Source organism: Equus caballus, chromosome 28 (genome assembly GCF_041296265.1).
Source record: "Equus caballus isolate H_3958 breed thoroughbred chromosome 28, TB-T2T, whole genome shotgun sequence".
Taxonomy (NCBI): Eukaryota; Metazoa; Chordata; class Mammalia; order Perissodactyla; family Equidae; genus Equus; species Equus caballus.
Genome location: NC_091711.1, coordinates 44,369,593 through 44,390,063, shown reverse-complemented (window position 1 = coordinate 44,390,063; position 20,471 = coordinate 44,369,593). Strand labels below are relative to the sequence as shown.

The 20,471-nt window shown below is 57.0% G+C and overlaps 1 protein-coding gene across 1 annotated transcript in view; it reads left to right on the top strand.

The window, feature by feature from the left end:
* NFAM1 (NFAT activating protein with ITAM motif 1) overlaps window positions 1-20,471 on the top strand; it is a 34,231-nt gene that overhangs the window by 10,150 nt on the left and 3,610 nt on the right. Inside the window, exons 2-4 of the mRNA XM_001503005.7 lie at window positions 5,047-5,376; window positions 6,580-6,692; window positions 13,761-13,859. Coding sequence (XP_001503055.3) covers window positions 5,047-5,376; window positions 6,580-6,692; window positions 13,761-13,859 — 542 coding nt within the window. The remainder of the gene's footprint in view (window positions 1-5,046; window positions 5,377-6,579; window positions 6,693-13,760; window positions 13,860-20,471) is intronic.

Here is a 20,471-nt window from a genome sequence, read left to right as displayed (position 1 = left end):
GGCTGACTTCCCTGCCTCGTTTTTGTCTTGGGGAAAAGGCAGCCTGGCCCTGTGGCAGGCACGCTGTGTTCCCGGCCTCATTTAATTTCGTGACGACCCTGTAAGGTTAGTATTGTTAATCTCCCCATGTAGTGGGGAAGACGCTGAGGTTCAGAGAAGTAAAGCCACCTGCCTAAGGTTGCACGGTCTTTGAGCAGCAGAACCAGGACACAAACCCAGGCCTCCTGTCTCCAGAAACTGGGCTTCTCCCAGGCACCCCCTACCCCTATTTCTGGCCCACCCCAAGAATTCCTAGCAGTCCCTGAAACTGCACAGAAGTGAGGGGTCAAGGATGTGCCATCCCTGAAAACACAATCTCTTCTAACGGTGGGGTGGGCGGGGCATGGTGGGTGGGTGGGGCTTAGTCGCGGCCTGGGCTGCCCAATGGAACTGATCGTGCTTGCAGCTGGGGGGAGGTGGGGCGGGAGGTGGGGCGGGAGGAGGACCAGGAGATGCACAGTAAGCAGCCAAGCTCTGGGGCAGGGCTGGGCTCCGGTGGTGGCCCTCGGGAGCGGGCCCTCCCAGACAGCATGCTGTGACTGTTTCCCAATCCCGTCTCTGACTGTCCCTGCTCCCTGGCCTCTCCCACCCGCTGTGGACCTCCCCCACCAGGGCTGCACCATCTGCATTCACGCAGGCTCACACTCCTCCCATCCAGAAACACTTCTCCTGGACCCGGCCTTCAAATTCTCCCTGCCCTGCTGCCCCCTCCTTTCCTCTTCCGACCTGCACTCCAGGCCCCTCTCCCTTTTGCCCATCAAATCAATCCGTCCACCCACTCAATAGAACACTCAAGGCTCCTTGAAGAGCTTTCCTTCCCGTGCCTGTCTGGCCGGCCAGCACGAGAAGGCGCAGGCCTCCTGGAGAATTATCCTACAGAACTTCATGTTGCTCCCGCTGCCCGTACCTCTCAGAGTGGGGAGATTCCCCCACCGCCTGGAGGGAAAGCGGGCTGGTCTAGGCTGCTCCGGTCACTCAGTGTTCTGTGGTCACTTACAGTCACAAACAAGGCCCAGATCTTCAAATCTCCAGCCCCAAGTAACTGCCCAAATCCTGAACTTGATTCACGCCAGAGCGGCCAGCTGGGTTCCGTGTGAGAGACCGGGGTGAGCGCCTCTGGGCCCCTCGCCACACGTCAGCTGGGTGGAAGCAGGGGAGGGGGAAGAGCGGGCGGGGCAGAGAGCCCTACGGCCAGCTGCTGCGGACAGGTGGCCCCATGATCTGGGTGCTGGCAGGGTCTGGAGTGGACTCCCTCGGGCACTTTCCTGGGCCACCCGGCAGCTCCCACCAGGGTGTGCCAGCCGGGCTCCGGTGGCTCTCCGTCCCACCTCAGCCCCAGGAATCCGGGGTTGCCCCCAGTCCTCCTCCCTGGGCCGTTCGCCCCTCTTGGCAGCCCATGAATCTAAGAGGATCCCAGGCCCACTCTCTCTGCCCTGCCCTCCTTCTCGCCTGGGGACACACTCCCTTTGCCTGAACAAGGGACAAAGCGTGATGCAGCCATCACTGGGTGCAAGACAGACATCAGCCACTGTGCCAATCCTGTGGCACTCAGGGGACAAGCCTCAAGCTCTGTGAGGGTCCCGCTGAAGCCCCTCTGGGTCTAGGGTGAGAAGCAGGCACACGCAGGGCAGGCTGGGCGCCCCTCGGTTTTATCTAGGTCCCCTCCTCACCCCTGCCCTCTGCCATGCAGCCACTGTCAGCCTCCAGTTGGGAAAGTCCGTGACTTCTGCCAGAGTCTGACGAACCCCTCTCTTTAGCAACTGATATCTCCTGTGCTTGGTGCCACCAAGCACACTCCTAGCCCCGCACAGTCTCACTTGGCCGGGTTTCTGACTCCAACGCCCAGGGTGCCTGCTGGCTCTTCTTCCTCAGTACAGTCAGACCAACTGGGGTCCAAATCTCACCTCCACCGCATAGGAACTCATGGCTTTGGGCCTCTAAGACCCTCTGATTTTTTTTGTCTGCAAAATGGGGTTATGATAGTTGCCTTATGGGATTGTCGTGGTGTCTGGTTGACAGAGGGCCAGTGTCACACCCAGCCAGAGTGTGTTTTCTATACATTTGTTCCCCCTCTGTCCTTGGGCCATTTCAGCCCCACTGGACATGTGTGTTCCTGTTGGCAGTTCACTGATGACCTCCAGACCCCCAGGTCACCAGCATGCCTCTTCCCACACGGAATTAGTGGTTCCCTGCCCTGCCCGCCAGACTTCCCTGTTAGACTGTGGACCTTGCCAGGGCAGGGAGCCCCTCCAGGTCCTGGATGGGGCCTGTGACCTAGCTGGTACCCCTTAAAGGTTTGTTGGAGGCACAAACAAATGGCAGCTGGAAAGAATTCGTGGACTCGGAAATTACTGTGGACCTGTCGGTAGCACTGAGCCTTAACTGGGAGATGCTCAGCAGCCAGCTGGAGCAGTCTGCACCCCAGAAGGTGTGTCTTGGAGGCACAGGTCCAGGAGAGAGTGTGGGAGCCCGGCTGCTTGGTCCAGGCTCTGGGGTGCTGACACCCCAATAAAAAGAAGGGGCAGTGGCAGCAACTAGCTACGTCATCAGGCCAGATTGCCTTTGCTGCAGCTGCAGCCTCCCCGCTCTTCCCTGTTTGGCCTGCTGTCTCCAGATTGGCGGTCCTTCTGATCTGCAGGGATGGCCTCGTCTCTTCACTCTGGAGATAGCAGTTTCATCCAAGGTCTGAGGTCCTCCTCTCAGTGTCAGACCAGAGCCAGGGCCACGCGTTTTCATGATCCTAACCCTCTCACCTTAAAATAATGAATTCCAGAAGAACACAGAACAATAGTCGTCTGTTTTTACAGATTTCCCCAGAATTGTAAAGATTGGCTTAATAGCACTAGCAGATTCCATCATTTTCTAGAGGGATACCTCAAGTGGGGAGAATTTTTAAGACAATTGGATGAACGTTTTCCTGCCAAGACAAACAGGAAGGTGGTCTCATAGCACTGACAGCACGTCCAGCCTCCCCGGGCCTGGGGTGGCCTCTTAGATGCACGGAGAGGAGGAGCAGGAGGTGAAGAGGCCTTGGGGCAGGCCCTGGCACAGCCACTGCTTCCCTGGGGATTCTGGTCGGGTTCCAACCGCTGACCCTCACGAGGAAGCACTAGCCTGACCCAGGGTCAGGCCACTGCCAGAACCACGTGGCAGGATGTGGACAGAAGTCGGCAGCAGTTCCCCAGTCTGGGGACTAAGTAGAAGTTGGCTAGGTGAGGAGGTGGAAGCCCCAGGCAGAGGGGACGCAGGGTGGATGCAGAGCAGGAAGTGGCCGGTGTGTGCAGGTAGGATGGCAGCATGGGCTTGCTGGGCAGGGCGAGTAATGTTCATCTCACGCCTGTGGCCTCTTGTCCTCCGTGGCCCACCTGGGCCCCTGCGGGAGCATGCAACAACCTCCCCCTTGCCTCTGCACCCCCGCCCTGCCCCTGCCACACCTCAGACGAACCTCAGCCCTGAGTCAATGCTCCTGGCTTTATGACAAAACTAATGTGTTGTTATAGTTCAATGGCAATGACAGCCACTCTACAGCAGAGCCCAAGATACAGAGTGTGGCGTGAAATCCCCTGCCGCTCCACCCCTAGAGGGGGGCCCGGGGCCTGGGCAGTGGGTTCTCCACACGGGAGCATCGTCACGTGTGACACACAACAGAGCCGACGCACTGTGACATCCAGACACGCCAGTCGTGCCCTGGCACTGCCCGAGCCTTTAGTTCTTTGGGGGGAAGGGCTGTCTCTTGAGTTGCTCAACAGGAAGCTCAAAATATCAGGGAGAACAGCACTTCAAAAGATTAACGGGTGTGGAGGGCCGTCTCTGTCCCTGTCCCGGAGTCTTCCAGAGGGCCCGGCCTCACCTCCTCTTGGGATCCAGCTCAGGACTGAGCTGAAGACACCAGAGAAGAAAGCAGCCTGGCCTCATGCCAGCCCGGCACCGCAGGCGGGAGGCGCACGCCTCACCGTCCCCAGCAAAATAAATCTTGCCTCTCCCTCCGAGCGTCTCCAGCGCATGATCTTCTCCCGATTAACAACCTGGCCAGCGTGTTCTTGGCTGCTCGCTGCCGACCTCAATTTAGAACTGTCTGTTGTTCGGCTGCTGGAGAAGGAAGGTGCTGGTAGACAGGGCCTATTGAAGCTGAGGGGACTTGCGCCCTGAAGTCTGGGAGTGGGGAGGTGGCAGCTGCTGACCCGGGCCCAGAATCTGACCAGCATCTCAGGAGCCTGCAGGGGGACGGGAGGCCCAGCTGGGAAAGCTGCTGCTTTGGGGCCTTTCAAACTGTTTTCCCAGGTGCCTCTGATGGGCGGGTTGCGGGGGGGGGGGTGCTCCTGCAGAACTGTCTTTGTGACGGTCATTGGTCATTGAACATCACGGTCAGGCGGCTCCATGTGGAACACCTCTGCGCTGTCGGAGAACTGCTCTCGGGGCGTCACTTGTCATAGTGTATAAAGCTGGACATTTTTCTCCGAACTCGGATTCAGGGAAGGGTTTGTCCGTCCCGTTGCCTGGCGCACCTCTTCCTTCAGACCAGGGTGAGCCACAGGCAGACCTGCCTCCCTCTGTGTGTCCACTGCCAGGAAGGGCTTCTTTATTTTGTTTCTTGCCTCCTTCCTCTTTGCTTCTCCTCCTTCCCTGGCTTTGAATCTTCTCAGGCCTGTGTTTTCATCCAATGCAGCTTCTTGGCCTTTGGGAAGGAGAGTGGTTGGCAGCGTGGAGTCTGGAGTCTTCCAGCCCCGGGCAGGGTTGCAGCTCCACTCGGTACTTGCTGAAAGATTGAAAGCTAGCAGCTTGACCTCCCTGACCCTCAGACTCTTCCTCTGCGTAAAATGGAGCTCTTCCACACTTTGCCTTGGCTGTGTTGGGAGGTGCAGAGTCATGTGTAAAGCCCTTGGGACAACACCTGTACACACGTGTACGGGAGGTGCGAGTGTGAGCTACGGTCCTCACGGGGAAGCAGGTGGGATTGGAGCATCCCAGAGAGTGAGCCCCCACTCTCTCCTTTTCCTTCCCCTGCAGGAGGGCAGTCAGTGATCCACATTGGCCCTCCCATTGTGGTCTCACTGGCCAACGAGCCTGTTTCCTTCGGCTGCAGAATCACCCACCCGTACGCCCCCAAACTGCAGGACGTCAGAGTCCACTACTATCGCGTGGACCTCCAGGGCCACAGCAGCTCTGAGAAGCGGACTGGCTGCCAACTCAACCCGGGAAAAGAGAACCAGACCTCCACCCAGGAGTGCCGGGTCACCCTCAAGCTGCCCAACGCATCAGCCACTGGCACCTACTACTGCTCCATCTCCTGGGCCGGCTCCAGAGTGAAAGGCAACGGCACCTTCATCCTGGTCAGAGGTGAGGCTTCCTCCGTGCCTCCTCCCCCACTGAAGGGCCCAGAGGTGTCATGCAGCAGAGTCTGGGGCATAGGATCTACAGTGGGGGATGTTTGTCTCATCTTTCAGCTTTGGCGAAACAGAACAGAGCATCCTCAGGAAGCGCCTGGCCATGCCGGTGTGCCGAGACGTCCCCCTTTGTGTGGAAAGGCCCACCTTTCTGGATCTGCCTCTGGCCACCTCTAGCAGATGACCTGAGAGAGGTCCCTTGGCCCCTTGGTCTCAGAGTCCCTTTGACATAGGGCGGGGGTTGGGTGAGTGCAGAATTGGGCGTGTGCACGTGCATGTTTGTGGCGGCCTGTGATCGAACCCTCGGCTCATGTACATCTTTCTGGGGACAGATTCCTAGTTTTTATCACGTTCTCAAAGGAGTATTGACTCCAAAATTTAAGAACAGCCCATCACCGAAGCCATGCCTCTCTGACCTGCCTCTGAGACTCCCACTGGTAGGGCTGGGGCTTCGGAACTCCAGGGACCCCAGTTCAGCCGCTCGCCAGGATGTGACATTGGACCTGGTCTTCATGACAATACCCTGCCTGCCAAAATCCTTTCCGGGGGTGAAGGAGCTCCTGCACGCAAGGGCAGGTGCCTGGTGATAGGGGGCTTGGTAAATAACAGACACTGGCATGCCTGGCACGTGATTGGCACTCCTCAATTTTTTGCCAGCCAGATGGATGGATGGAGGGACGGGTGAAAGGATGGATGGCTCAAGGGAAGGGGCTGGGCTGTGCCCTTCACCCACCCTTGGTGCAGAGCAGCCACCTGCCCTGCAGGATGCCCTGTGAGAACCCGTCCCTTCACCCTCACCACGCCTGCCCGTGTAATCACTGCTGCACCTGTGGAGAAGAGGAGCCCCCCCGCCCCAGGCATGAAATGACTCACCCGGGGTCCCTCAGCAGCTCTCAGTGGGGCCAGTTCACTGAGGTCGGGCACTCAAGAAGCAAAAGATGTGGTCCTGGCCCTTAATAAGAATCGCGGCAGCGCCAGAGAGGGGCTTGGCCAAAGCGAGTGTGGGAGTGAGGGCCTGAGGCGAGGTGGGGGCCTGGGGGTTCTTGTGGGGGGTGTTGTAAGCGGGGACCTGGGTAAAGGAGAACACAGGGTTTGGGGGTCCGGGGTGCCCCACCTCTCCCGGGTAACTGACTGCTCTGTTTCCCTGCGCTCCTAGACATGGGGTACCAGGAGCCCCCCCAGGACCCCCAGAAGCTCCTTCTCTGCTGCTTCACTGGCCTCCTGACTGTGCTGAGCATCGTGGTCACGGCCCTGCTGCTCTGGAAGAAGGTACGGGATGCACACGCACGGCAGCACCGCCCCTCCGCCCCCTCACTGCGCTCAGGAATGCCTCCCCAGGGCGTCCGGTGGGCCCTGGTGAGGGGTGCCTGTCATAGGTGTTCCTCATGGCCTCTTGCACCAGGGGCCCTTCCCCACCCTCCCCTGCGGCTCGGCCTGTGCTGCCAACTCGCCTTCACCAGGCCCCTTTTGATCTCATTACAAGAAACCAGGGCTCTTCAGCCTTCTCCGGGTCGTGGGTCACGGGTCCCTCTGAGTATCTGATGGAAGCTGCAGACCTGTGTGCTTACCATTTCTAGCTCTTCGGATTAGGGGCTCCTGTTCCAGATTTTCTGGATCCCCAGCAACCTGGAAGGAAGGAAGAAGCATTTCGTAAGAGCCTCTGTGCACCAGGCACCCTCCCATGCGAGCTCTCATTTGCGTCCCACTGTAACTCTGTGAGGGAGGTTTCCTCACATTTTACAGCTCTGGAAAGTGAGGCTCAGAGAGGTAGTGACTCGCCCAAGGTCACACAGCAAGCATGTGGCAGAGTCAGGGCTGGAGTGCAGGTGGATGGGGCAGTTTGGTCCAGCTCTACGCCTGGCTGACTCCTGCTCATGCTGCGATGGCACCTATGCAGGGAGGGGTGTCTCCCCAGTGGGGCTCCCCGCTCACATGGTCACCCAGCCCTGTGGTTTCTTGTTCGATGCTCACCCTCACCCCCCACCAGGCAGCAAACACATGAGGACGGAGACCGAGGGGATCCTGTTCTCGTGGCTCCGTGTGTGCCAGGACGTGGTAGGCGGGCAGGAAGTGTTTGTTGAGTGAAGGAATGCAGTACCCAGTGGGCACCAGTTTCTGTGAGGCTCTGGGGTGCAAAGATGGCTGTTGGGACTCCAGGAGCCTCTGTCCTGGCTGCTCGAAGGCTGCCATCAGAGCGGTTCAGGCCATTGCTCCACCCTCTGGGACCAAGAGTGCAGGCACCTCTGCTCTCTGCTCCCTGAGGGAACAGCTCCGTCAGCAAAGGCCCTGGGTGTGGGGAAGGGGCTGCGGCCCCACCAAGGGGGGCTCCCTGGGTCCAGGAAGGCCAAGCCCCTGCACCCAAGAGCCAGACCCTGTCCACACCCAGGGAAGGCCCCCTTAGGTAGGAATTCATCTGCTCCTTCATTCAGCAAATATTTATTGAGCACCTACTCATTCCAGCCCCTGTTCAGGCCCTGGGGATACAGCGATAACCAAAATGGACCCCCAAGAAATCCCTGCCCTTGTGGAACTTGTGTTCCAGCTGAGGGAAGACAGACCATAAACCAACAAGTGAATACGCAGTGTAGCAGTGTGCTAGGTGTTGGGGAAAATACGGCAAAGTGAGGAGGGTGAGTGTGGTAATGGGGCAGCTTGCTGTTTTAAATAAAGGGTCACGGAGGGCCTTCCCATACTGCCCTCAGAAGGAAGGCAGGTGTGCATCGGGAAGAGTGTGTCCAGCAGGGGAACAGCAGGTGCAGGCGCTCCGAGGCAGAAGCATGCTGGCAGCGTCCCAGGAGCTGCAGGGGGGCCTATGTGGTGGTGTGGCCCGAGTGCAGAGAGCGGAGGGAGGGAGGGTGGAGGTGGGGGGCTGGGGCGAGGGCCATTGAACAGGCCTGAGTTCTTACTCTGAGTGAGCTGGGAGCCACTGGAGGGCTTGGAGAGAGACTGGGCGGGATGGGACGGAGATTCTGATGGAGCCTCTGGCTGCCGTGAGGAGAAGCAGTGGAAGGCAGACCCGGCGAGGGGCTACTGCAATGGTCCAGGCAGAGGCGCCGGTGGCTGGGACCAGGCCGGCCTCAGGAGAAGTGGCGAGTGAGGTGGGTTAAAGCCTGAAGGTGAGGCCCACGGGATTCGCTGAGGAGATCATGCGCAGTCTGCTAGCACCCAGTTTACGGGTCTGCTCTGCTCCCGCGAGGAGAGCCTGGTGCCTCTGGATCAGGGCCTGCGGGGCCAGAGTCCGGCAGACATCTGCAGATGGAAGGACGGGTGAGGCTGCCTGGGGTCAGAGCGGGGAGGACCTGCCTGAGCCACACAACCGGTGCAGGGCAGGCCTGGGACTCAAACCCTGCCTCGGTTTCCCACCCTTGCCTCAAGGCTGCAGACATTGTCGTTCTTCCAGAAAAGGCTCCGAGGCAGTAGAAGAAGCTGAGCATGGCCGCTGTCTCTGCCATGAAACTCCAGAGGCTGCCTCTCCTGCCTTCTCTGAGCTGGAGCCCAAGTGACGACCTCAGCCTCCCTCTGCTTCCTTTCCTGTCCTGTGAGCCCCCTTGGGATGCCACAGATGTGAGGCATGACCCTGGCACGAGCCAGTCCTAACTTGGCCTCGTCCTGCTGACAAGCTGCAGAGGGAGCCCCTTCTCTCCGCCCGGGCGCTGGGAGGTCCAGAGGCGCCCTGCCCTCTCGGTGGGTCCTCAGTCCTCAACTCCTGCCTGGCCACAGGGACAGCTGAGCAGGAAGACAGAAGACCAGTGGGAAATGCTCCCCTCAGCCTCCCACGAGTCCCAGCATTAGGACGCAGCCCCAGCCCCAGCGAATGGCTACTGAGCAGCCACCAGGGGCTGGACAGGGCGCCTGGGCTGGGAGAGGCTGTGGACAGAAACTGCGCTTCAGGCAGGGTGATGAGGATCCACGCCCAGCCTGTGGACCCCCACATGAGGCTTATGTGAGTGACTGCACCAGTGCCTTCTGTGGCCATGAAGCTCAGTTGGCAAGGGCCAGACCGAGGCTAGGTGTGCCCTTGACCCTGGGCCCCCACTTCAGCTCCTGCTCTGCCAAAATGGGGCTGTAATGACTGGATCTCAGTGTCCTGTGAGGCCAGGGAGGCACCCAGCGCAGAGTAGGTGCTCAGTAAAGGCTTGGGAGGGGAGGTGGAAGGGTACACCCTGGAGCCACACCAGGCTTCCGGTCCCAGCCTCTCACCCTGTGGCAGGGCCTTGGCTCCTCTCTCCCCTCCTCTCCTTCCAGGAATAGCCATTGAGTGTCTAGTATGTGCCAGGTGCTGGGCTAAGTGCCAGACACAGTGGAAAGGCAGACAGATGCGGCCCCCGCCCTCTTGTCAAGCTTTGACTCTCTCTGAGCCTCAGCAATGAGGATATCCTCCTCCAGCAATGAGGATAAGGATCGACGGCCCCTCACACAGAAAGGGTGGAAGAGAGCATTTGGAGGCACCAGCTGGGTGCCTGACCCACAGAAGGAGCGCGATGCCCCGGTGCTTCCTGCTGTCCCTCCCTGGACTTGGGGGAGGAAGGGCTGGGCAAAAGCCTGGCCTTGAAGGAGAGAGCACTCAGAAGGCCAGAAGCCGCTGCCGGGTTTGTGTTGCCAAAGACGTCCCCAGAGCTCCTGGAGCGGGAACCATGTTCGTGATGCCAACCCTGGGGGTGCCACCTCCCGGGCCAGGCGATGTGAACCGTTATCTGAGCACAGGAAGGCAGCGTGCAGTGGGAGCCTCCAGTTGGAGACCAGGCCAGGCTGCAGGCTGTGGGGGCCGAGAGGGGAGGGCCGAGGAGGCCTGGAGGACCCCAGGAGCACAGGCGGCTGCAGATATCAATGAATCAAAGCCCGAAGCTACTGACCCAGAAGAGGCAAGTGATTCCTGCCCCGGAGAGCAGGTGCAAGGCTCCACCCAGCCGGAGGGTCAAGGCCAGCTCCGGAGCAGACTTTGAGGATCCATCCTTACCCTCTGGGGACATCTGACACAGCAGGTCTCCCTTCTCCATGGGACTCTCCTTCCCTTGCTTCCAGGCCCCCTGGGCAGCCTTGTGCTGGGTTACCCACAGCTTTGTGGACTGTATACATCAGCATGTCCCAGGCCGCTTCCTCGGAGCTCTTGCTGCCCTGTCTACACTCTCCGATGACTTCTCTGCTCCCAGGGGTTACATTCTCCGCCTCCTGGCGCTGCCCAGACCCCTCCCCGAGGTCCAGACCACGTCTGCTCTTTGTGGGGGCCTAAGGGTGCTTGCACCTACCTCATCCAGGCCAGCATTCTTCAGTCGCCCGAGTCTGCCCTCTCTGTCTGCCCCATCTCAGCAAGTGGCACCACGCCCCCGGACGCTCCAGCCCAAAGCCCCAGAGTTGTGCTTGTCTCCTCTCTCCCTCCACAGCTGAGCCCTAAGCAAGTCCCGCCACAGTCTATCCAGGATCCAGCCCTGTCTCCCTGCCCCCACCCCATAGTCTGGGGCTCCATCACCTCTTGCAGCCTCACCTCCCCCTTCCGCTCCCCACACCCTTGTTCTGAGTTCATGGCTGTCTCCCCCACCAGGCATGAGCCCTAGAGGGCGCTGGCGTCCCCAGGGCCTGGGGGAGCCTGACGCATAGTAGGTGTTTGTGGAAGGAATAATGATGGGGAGAGTGAGCACGGAGACCTGAAGGATGAGGCTGAGGTGACAGGCTGTGAGGCGGGCAAGGCAACAGTATCACTCCAATTCTGCAGATGGGGAAACTGAGGCACTACAGGTTTCCTGAGCTGCTGACGGCCACTCTAATGGGTTTATTCATTTGAAAATCGCAATTGAAAGGACAAATGTGGGTGGCCTGGAACAGGGCACGCGGAGAGGGCAAGGCTGGCTCCAAGGGGCGGAGCATCCCCACCCCTATATTAAAATGCATCCATCTGATTTTTCAAGGGGGGCTCCCTCTGCGCTCCCCGGGACCCTTCCTCATCTCCCCCGGAAGGCCTGCCCCTCCTGGGAGCTCATGCCTCCTCGCTTCCCGCTCCTCCCAACTCTTACTTCACCTCTGAGGCTGCAGAGGGAGCCTTATAAAATGCGAATCTGACCCAATGTGACTGCTCCCCTGCCCTGGCTGCTCCCACCGCCCCTCTGAGCAGAGACACTGTGGCATCCTGCCTTTTGTGGCCCAGCCCTCACCAGCCTCCCAGCTCATCTTCTTTCATCTTTTACTCTGTCAGCCACTGTCTGACAGTCCATCGTTCTGCATGTCCCCAACATGTCCTGCTCTTCCATGTGCTGTTCCCGCGGCCTGGGACATTTTCTCAGACGCTTCTCCTATCTTCAGGAGACAGTGCAAGCCCTGAGAAGTCTGCCCCACCCTCCTGGGAGACTTGGGGCTCCTTCCCATGACCCCACAGTGACACCCCCAGTCTCATTAGAAACCACGAGGCCTGGCCTGGGTCTTGCTCAGCATGGGGTCCAGGATGGTCCCTAGCCATGAGCTCATGTCCACTTGGCAGTGTCCAGGCCACTGGCTCAGCGAGGGGAGAGGCACCAGCGCCCCAGCTGCCTGGGGGTGAGCCACGCCCTCTGACTGTGACAGACCCCTCAAGAAGCAGGCGGCATAGCGGAGGGGCACTAGATTAGAGAGCAAGGCATTTGGGCGCGATCCAGGGACAGCCACTGTCTCACTGGGCAAGCCTCAGTTTCCCCCTCTGTAAAGTGGGAATTCCATGCCCGCGTCCTCAGGCTAATACAGGAATTAAATGAAAATTAGACCAATCCTAGGGTTCTTTGTAAACTGTAAAGTGCCAGCACCTAACTGCCCATGAGACCTATACATTCAAACAAAACAGGAGCAAAATCTCCAGGTGCTATCAGGTCAGCATCTTGGTGAATCTCATAGACCTGGGTTCAAATCCTGCTTCTGCTGCTTCTGGCTCTGTGGCCTCAGGCAAGTTGCCTGCCCTCTCTGAGCCTTGGGAACAGAGATGATAGAAAACTTGTCTTGCAGGTTTGTTGAGGGGCACATGAGATGAGGCAGGTAATATGTTTAGAGCCCACCCGGTACCCAGTGAGGCTCCATCATCCTGAGCCATTATTATGCTGTGACTGGGGGTGGCGCCGGCTTCTGCCTGAGAGTTAAGTAGCTCTCGAGAGCTAATCCCGAGTAAATGGGCTGGGGATTGGCAGGCGGCCAGGGTTTTTAATTAGCTCCTACCCCGAGGTGAGGCTGCCATTGCTCCACTGTTGGCAGTGTGGCACCTGCCATGAGGGGGCACGTCCGGATGGCCTCCCTCTGCCTCTGGAGGGCTGACCGCACCGCCTCCTCACTGTCCTCCTGTCCCGCAGCCTTCGCCTTCCTGCAGGCCCACCGCCCCTGCCTCCAGGACCACCACCAGTGCTTCATGCATCAGCCAGCATGCGCTTTCCCATCCTGGGACCTGCTGCTTAGAGCCGCTCAGGTGTCTTCCACTGTCTGCTCTCTTCACGCGGTCCTGCCCGGCCGTCCTGACCCATCCCGGGCAGATTCGCCTCCCTCTTTGGCCAAGTTGACCATCTTTAAGTTCCTTGACACCTTCAGGCCTTGGCACATGCTGTTCCCTCTGCCTTTCATCCCTCTCCTGCCAAACCAACTTCTCAGCCCTCAGGTCTTAAACATCCCTTCCCGCCGGGTGAGGGGCTTGCTCCCTCCCTGTGTGAGGAGGCTCTGTCCCTGTAGATCAGCACATGCACAACATGTTGGTGAAAGTCCTAGTTCATTTCCGTCTCCCCACTGGGTCCTCAGGTCCAGGAGGGCAGGGACGGTGCCTGGCTAACAGGAGGTTCCTGACAGGTGTGTGTTGGTTGGCCAAGGGCCACCTAAGTGCCAGGCACTTACCACTTATCACCTTCCTGAATCCTTGCAGCAACCTCACAGAGAGGGTTATTGCTGAAGAAGTTGAGGCCCAGAGAGGGGAAGTGGCTTGTGCAAGGCCACCGAGCCAGTGGGGGGCACAGCGGGACTGGACACCTGGTCTGGCGCTCGTCAGGACCACCACTACAGACTACAGTCAGCTCCAGAGCCGGGGGCCGTGTCACACCGGCGCTGTGCCTGCACTGCCCGCCTACCCTGAGCCAGGCCCTGTGTCCGTGGGCAACACCTCGTGGGGGGTCTTTGTCCTTTATGGAACCTCCAGGCAGATGAGTGGTCTGATGGAGGTGGTGGGGGCATTTGCCAGGTTTCCCTGGAGAAGGTGGGCGGAAGGTGCTGAGTGGTCAATTTCCGTGTGGTCTCATGACCATCTGCCATCCTTCCCCGGCGGGTCTGGGGGGCAGAATGGGGGCGAGGTGGAGACAGGGGACCTGCTGCTCCCAGCCCTGACAGCCTTGACTCCTTTCCTCCCAGAAACAGATACAGGCTCCACGGAAGCCCCCCGCCCAGAAGTGCCCGGCCCCGAGCACCGCCAGTGGCCAGGAGCAGCCTCCTGCTGAATCCATCTACACAGTGAGTCCGTCTGCTCTCTCGGGCCTGACTCAGGGTCCGGTTGCCTGACTTGGTCACTTACCAGCTGCGTGACTTTTCTGAGCCTCAGTTCCTCATCTGTAAACTGGGGACAAGAATTCCCGCCTGGTGGGGTTTCTATGAAGGTGAACTGAGATTACACGTGTATGGCCCCCGGCCCCCGGCCCCCAGCAGGCACGCAGATGTAAGGGGCCACCCCGTTCCCCTCCGTGGCAGACCCCTTCACTTCTGGAACAAGGGATATCAAGGGCATGAGTTGGAGAGGAATGAAGACAGTTTCTTCATCTGACCAAATGACATTGACCGGCCCACTAACTCTTTCCTGTTTTTATTGCACAAACAACGTCGCAGCAACAACAAAAACCACAAAAAGAGGAAAAAGGTCAGGCACTGCTCCACGCCCTTCACACATCAACGAGTTTTAACTCTTCGCGTTCCCTCTTCCACACCGCACACAGACGTTGTTTTATCTTTACGATTAAGCGGAGACACGGGCTGGGACACTGTTTCGTTGTGTCGTAAACGTTTTCTGTCTCTGCAGTGGTCTTCCTAATCGTCCTGGGAGGGGCTCAGACCTGTGCCTGGCTGGCCACTCTGCCCAGCAGCTGGGAAGACGACAAACTTTGTTTTCAGTTACGTCTATCTTAGTCCCACAAGTAACACGCGCTCGTTGTAGAGAACGTGCGGAACAAATGCCAGTCAGCGTCAGTGGGGTCTCAACTCCGTGAGCTCTAGAGCCACCAGGTTAGGATCTTGGCTCCAAATCTGGGTGCTCAAAGCCCTGTGAGGTCCCGCAGGTTCGCCAAGGGCGCATCCTCCGGCTGCCTCTGCACCAGGACTCTGCCTGTGTGGGCGCTCACTGTTCCTGTCCCGACCCTCTTGACTCACACGTGAAACCCGGGTCCTTCCTCAATCTCTACAAAACCCCACACAGAGTGCATGCAGAATATGGCCCTGTTCGCTGAGGACGGGGCAGTTGGGGATGAGGCAAAGGCAGTGTCCCTGTAGGGCAGCTCTGACAGCTCCAGATGACACTGCCAGCTCTCGAAGGGCCATCAGCCCCCCAGCCCAGGGAATTTCCACCAGCCCCTGATTCCCACGTGGCCCCAGACTTCCCCATATTCCCCCAGCAGCTCATCCTGGTATTTTCCCTATGAGCAATTCTGGTGTCAGCTGTTAAATAAAAACATTTCTCTCTGTCTCCATACAGACACACACACACGCACGTGCACACTCACATATGGGAGATGTCTCTCTATATATATCAAAAAGAAGAAAATAACCACCATCCCAGGCCTATCTTCTTCCAGGATAAATACTAGTAACACTGACTTCTATACTTTCCGGTCTTTTTTTCCTATAAATACATACGAAGAGACCGGTACACACATACACACTTTTTTTGTTGGAGTAGTACAGCTATCTTTGTTCATGTTACACTATCTCGTGAACCTCTCTCCACGTGAATAGATAGCCTTCTCCAAGATGATTTTCAATGGGAGAGATGCACTTCTGCGTGGAACATCTTTCTCGCCAGTGTTTAGACTTCTCAGAGGCTGAGGCGGACTTCTCGGGAGGAGGGGGGAGAGGCCCACTGCCCCTCAGGGTTGCAAGGTGGCTTCAAGAGGTTTTAGAACCCAAAAGGAGATGTGAAGGGAGGCCACAGACTTTGCTCATCCTTAAGACCAGTCCGTACCAGCTGCGGTTGGACCTGGCAGATAAGAATGACGTTAATAACCATGATGATGATATCAGAAACCATCTGTTTGTTGAGTCCTACTATATGCCAGGCACTGTGATAAGACTTTACACCTGCTGTCTTGTTAATCCTCATAATAGGGTTTTAGGTTACAGGTGTTATCCCCATTTTAATTTCATTTTCTAATTGTCTATTGCTGGTATGTAGAAATATGATTGACTTTTGTATATGGACGTGCTGAATTCACTCATTAATTCTGATAGTTTCTCTGTAAATTCCTTTGGATTTTCTATGAACCCAGTCCTGTCATCTATAAATAATGGAAGTTTCACTTTTTCCTTTCCAATCCTCATAGCTTTTTCTTCTTTTTTTCTTGCTTTATCACGCTGCCTCAGACTTCCAGTACGATGGTGAACAGGAGTAGTGACAGCAGGCTTCTTTGTCTTGTTCCGAACCTCCAGGGAAGGATTTTCATATATTCCTCCTCTACTTTCTTTGGATGGATTCTTACAGCATTGGTTTCCAATCTGTCTTCTTTTCTAATTTATGCACTTAAGGCTATGAACTTCCCTTTAAGTATGGCTTTAGCTGCACCCCACAAGTTTTGATATGTCATATTTTTGTTATCTTTCAGTTTAAATTTTCCACTGAGATTTCCTCCTTGCCCCATGGATTATTTAAAAGTGTTTTGCTTAATTTTCAAATGTTGAATTATTTTGTAATTATTGTTCTGTTTTTTATTTCTTGCTAATTCCACCGTAATCAGAGAATATATTCTATATGACCTTAATCCTTTGAAGTCTTTTAAGACTTGTTTTGTGGCTCAGCTTATATTCTGTTTGCACTTGAAAAGAACTTACCGTGGGCATGACTGAGTGACTGTTCTGTACGTCTCAGTTAAGTTGGTGATCACGTTGTTAAAATATTCCATATCCTTATTGACTTTTTTGTCTATCAGATGTTAAGAGAAGTGAGTTAAAATCTGCCCACATGATTGTAGATTTGTATATTTCTCCTTTTTGTTATGTCAATTTTTGCTTTTTATTCACGTGGGAAAATGCTCATGATAAAAAAAACCTATACTACTCCAATTTGTTTTTAAAATTGAGCTATTAAGGAGCATGAATTTAGAGTAGGTCTGATAGACTGGGGGTCAAAGCCCAGTTCTTTTGCTCGTGGGTTCTGCAGTTTAAACTTTCTGAGTCTTGGTTCCATAATCTGTAAAATAGGACTAATTATACAATATTACATTTGCAGCTTACAAGCATGCTATGGTTTCCTCCATCTTAAATTCCTTACCTTGAGCCCGCATCCCCCTCTAGCGACTCTGCCCTTTCTCTATGACTCCTTATAACAGAACTGTCAAGACTCTGCAGTTTCTCTCTCCTTTCTGACCCACTCAGTCAGGTTTCTGCCCACCTCTTCACCAAAACCTTCCTTCTCAAGGCCACCGTTGGCCTCCACATTGTGAAATCCAACGGTCAGTTCTCCATCCTCATCTTCCTTGATGAATCAGCAGCATCGGGAGATCACCATCGAGCTTTTCCTCCTCCGTGACACACTTTCTTCACTTGCTTCCAGAACATTCCACCCTGTCCTGATGCCCCTATCTCACTGCCATGCCTCCTCTGCCTTCTTCACTCGTTCCTCCTTAGGAACCCTGACCTCTGAACATTGGGATCCAGTCCTGGGGCCCTTTCTCTTTGATCTTCACTCCCTCCTCCCGCCCCCTGGTGATCTCCTTCAGCCTTAAGGTTCTGAGACCATCTACACTCTGACAACTCCCAAATTTATATCTCCAGCCCAGATATCTCCTCTGAATGCCACCAGCAACTCCATTTGGACATCTCATCGGCTTCTCTCTCAGACCAAACTCCAATTCCTTACCTCCAACATGCCTCTTCCTCACTGCAGTGAGTGAACACTCCATCCCTCCAGTGGCTCAGGCTGAAAATTTCGAAGTTGCCATTTCCTTCTCTCTTTCTGTCACCACCCATATCTGATCCATCAGCATATCTTGTTTCAGAGCACATCTGGAATCTGACCCTTCCACCCTCCAGTGCTAACGCTGGTGGGAGCCACCACTATTGCTTGCCTGGAGTCCTGCAATTGATTTCTAATCAGCCCAGCTATTATATCCTTGCCCCAGTCTGTTCTCCACCTGGCAGCAGCCAGAGTGATCCTGTCCATCCACACACAGATCTCATTCTGTTCTGCTCAGAGTCCTTGTGAGTCTAGGTCCTCTGAGAAGCAGACGCTAAACCAGGGTTAGATGTGCAATAATTTTATTAGACAAGCCACCTGTGAGAGCAAATGGGGATGACTGGGAGGGCCGTCAGACTGAAGCAGATGTGGTGCTGAGTGAAGGATGGAGAAAGGAAGGCAGAGAGGGAGCTCCGACCGCCACACAGTCTAGGCAAGGTTCAACAAGGCCCTTGGGAGCACCCAAGTTGGAGGAGCCCCATGTCTCCCAGAGCGGGAGGCTGTGATGGCGTTCCTGCCATGCTCAGCCATTGGCTGGGAGTAGCCCATGCGGCATGTTTTGGAGCCCAGCACCTGGACCCTTAGTCAAAGCTGATCCATGGAGCTGAGGTCTGCGAGGCACGTTTTCATGATGGCTGCAGTCCTTCAGAGGTGCCTCTCTCTCAGAGTCCACGTCAGAGCCCTGACAGTGGCCTCCGAGAGCTCTGTCCACATGTCCTCCCGCTGTCTCTCTCCCTCACTCTCTTGCTCCAGTCACGCTGGCTTCCTTGCTGCTCCGCACACACACCAGCTTGCCGCACCGTGGGGGCTTGCTGTCGGCTGTGCCCTGCTCCCAAGCATCCTTTCTGTAGCTGACCCGAGGCCACTCCCTCACTCCTCAGCTGTCCGCTCATACAGCACCTTTACAGTGAGGCCTTTCCTGACCTCCATTTTAAAACTGCAACCTCCTCACCCCCTCCATGACCCTAACATCCCTATCTTCCTTCTCTGTGGCCTTTGGTCACCTTTTACTTTGTGATTGTGGTCCGTCTTGCATCCCTCCCTGCACACAGTAGGTGCTCAGCGATCAACTGCCACATGGACGAGTGGAGGACTGTCTCACCTTCCAGGCGCCCTGGTTCCATGAGGCTCAGGGCTGGGCCCAGGGCGGGCCCCTGTGGCAAATGCAGGGCATCAACCTTATGGTCTGACTCCCTCAGAGCCCTTGGGCGCCTCCCCTTAGCTCTGTTGCAGCCTCTGCTCAGCTTGGTGCCCTCAGTGTTGCTCTCAGCCTCCAGCCCCTCTGGCTCCTCACTGTGGCAGGAGGGACCTTTCTAATGCACGGCTGATGCTGTCGCCTCCCCCTTGGAAACCTTCAGTGGCTCCCGATCACCAGCTCCTCCTTTAGGGGAGGCCCATCCCAGCCCTGCCTCCCTGGACTGCTGTCACTGCAGGAGGCCATCGCTTCAGACGCTCCAGGAACTTGACCCAGAGCAGAGGCTCTACTCCTCCACTCCTTTCTGAACAACACCCCAGGTCTCACCCATCTGCCCCCAGGGTTCACCATGCAGGTCTCTACCCGCAGGTGCCCATGAGAGTGCAGCTCTGTTTCCGTGGTCTTGGGGCGGGGGGGTGTTCATATTATAGGTGGACCGATGTCCAGGACCTTCAGGTTAGGTTCTGGCCCAGGGCAGCTAGCTTCAGCTCTGGCCTCAGCCCACCTAGAGGAGAGCCTTGGCACTGACTTCACACCTCTACCAGGGCCAATGACCATTCAGGTCAGCACCATTGCCCCCTGGGCAGCAGGAGGCAGAGGACTTGGAGGGCCTGGGTCCCAGACAAACGTTCCCAGCCCAGCACAGCCCAGCCCAGCCCAGCCCAGCCAAGCCCAGCATAGCACAACACAGCACAGCCCAGCCTAGCCCAGCCCAGCCCAGCACAGTATAGCCCAGCCCAGCCCAGCACAGCACAGCCTAAGCAGAGCACAGAACAGCCCTGCACAACACAGCACAGCACAGCCCTGCACAGTGCTTGCTCAGCACAGAGCACAGCACAGTTGAGCACACAGTTCAGAGCATAGCCCCAGCACAGCACAGCACAGCTCTACAACAGCACAAAACAGCCCAGCAGAGCCCCAACACAGCCAAGCCCAAGAACACCATAGGTCAGCACAGCCCTAGCCCAGCACAGCCCCAGGACAGCACAGACCTAGCACAGCACAGACGGAACACACACAGCACAGCACAGCACACCCCAGCACTGCCCAGCGCTGCCTAGTCCAGCCCCAACACAGCACAGCCCCAGGCTCGACTCAGCCCCAGCCCGGGGAAGCCCATTCAGAGGCCTGGAGAGTCTTCTCCCAGCAGGCACAGGCTGGGGAAGGCGGTCCCCATCACCACCAGGAGGGTCTGGTTCAGAGCCTCCGAGGATGTCCTGTTGACAAAGGCCGCCCTGCATTTCACAGCCTAGCGATGCGGGTCACAGCCTGAATGCAAATGCAGCCAGCGGTCAGGACTTGTCAAAGGCTTCACTCAGCAGCTGCTAATTGGCAGCAACCTCTGCAGCGCAGCCGCCCGCCAGCGTGGGGCAGAGGCCTGCAGGTTCCCAGGGCAGGGTGCTCTTCTCTGGCTCAGAAATCCCCTGGCGGCATGCCAGGGCCGGTGGCTCTGCAGAGCTGGGAGCAGGAGGCCTGAGTTCCCGTCTACTGAGGGGCTGTGTGGCCTGAGACAACTCTGGGCCTCTCTGGGCTCATGTGTGGTAGGCAACCCATGAGAGCCGGATGTGAAGGAGAAGAGAACCACCTGTGGGACCCCAGATCTGCTCCCCTGCCTAGATGTCAGCAAAGAGGTCCTTTTCCTCTCTTCTCTCTGTGACCAGAAATGTCCAGCTTGGAGGGGCTGTCAGATCTGTGGCAATCCAGGCCTGGGTGGACA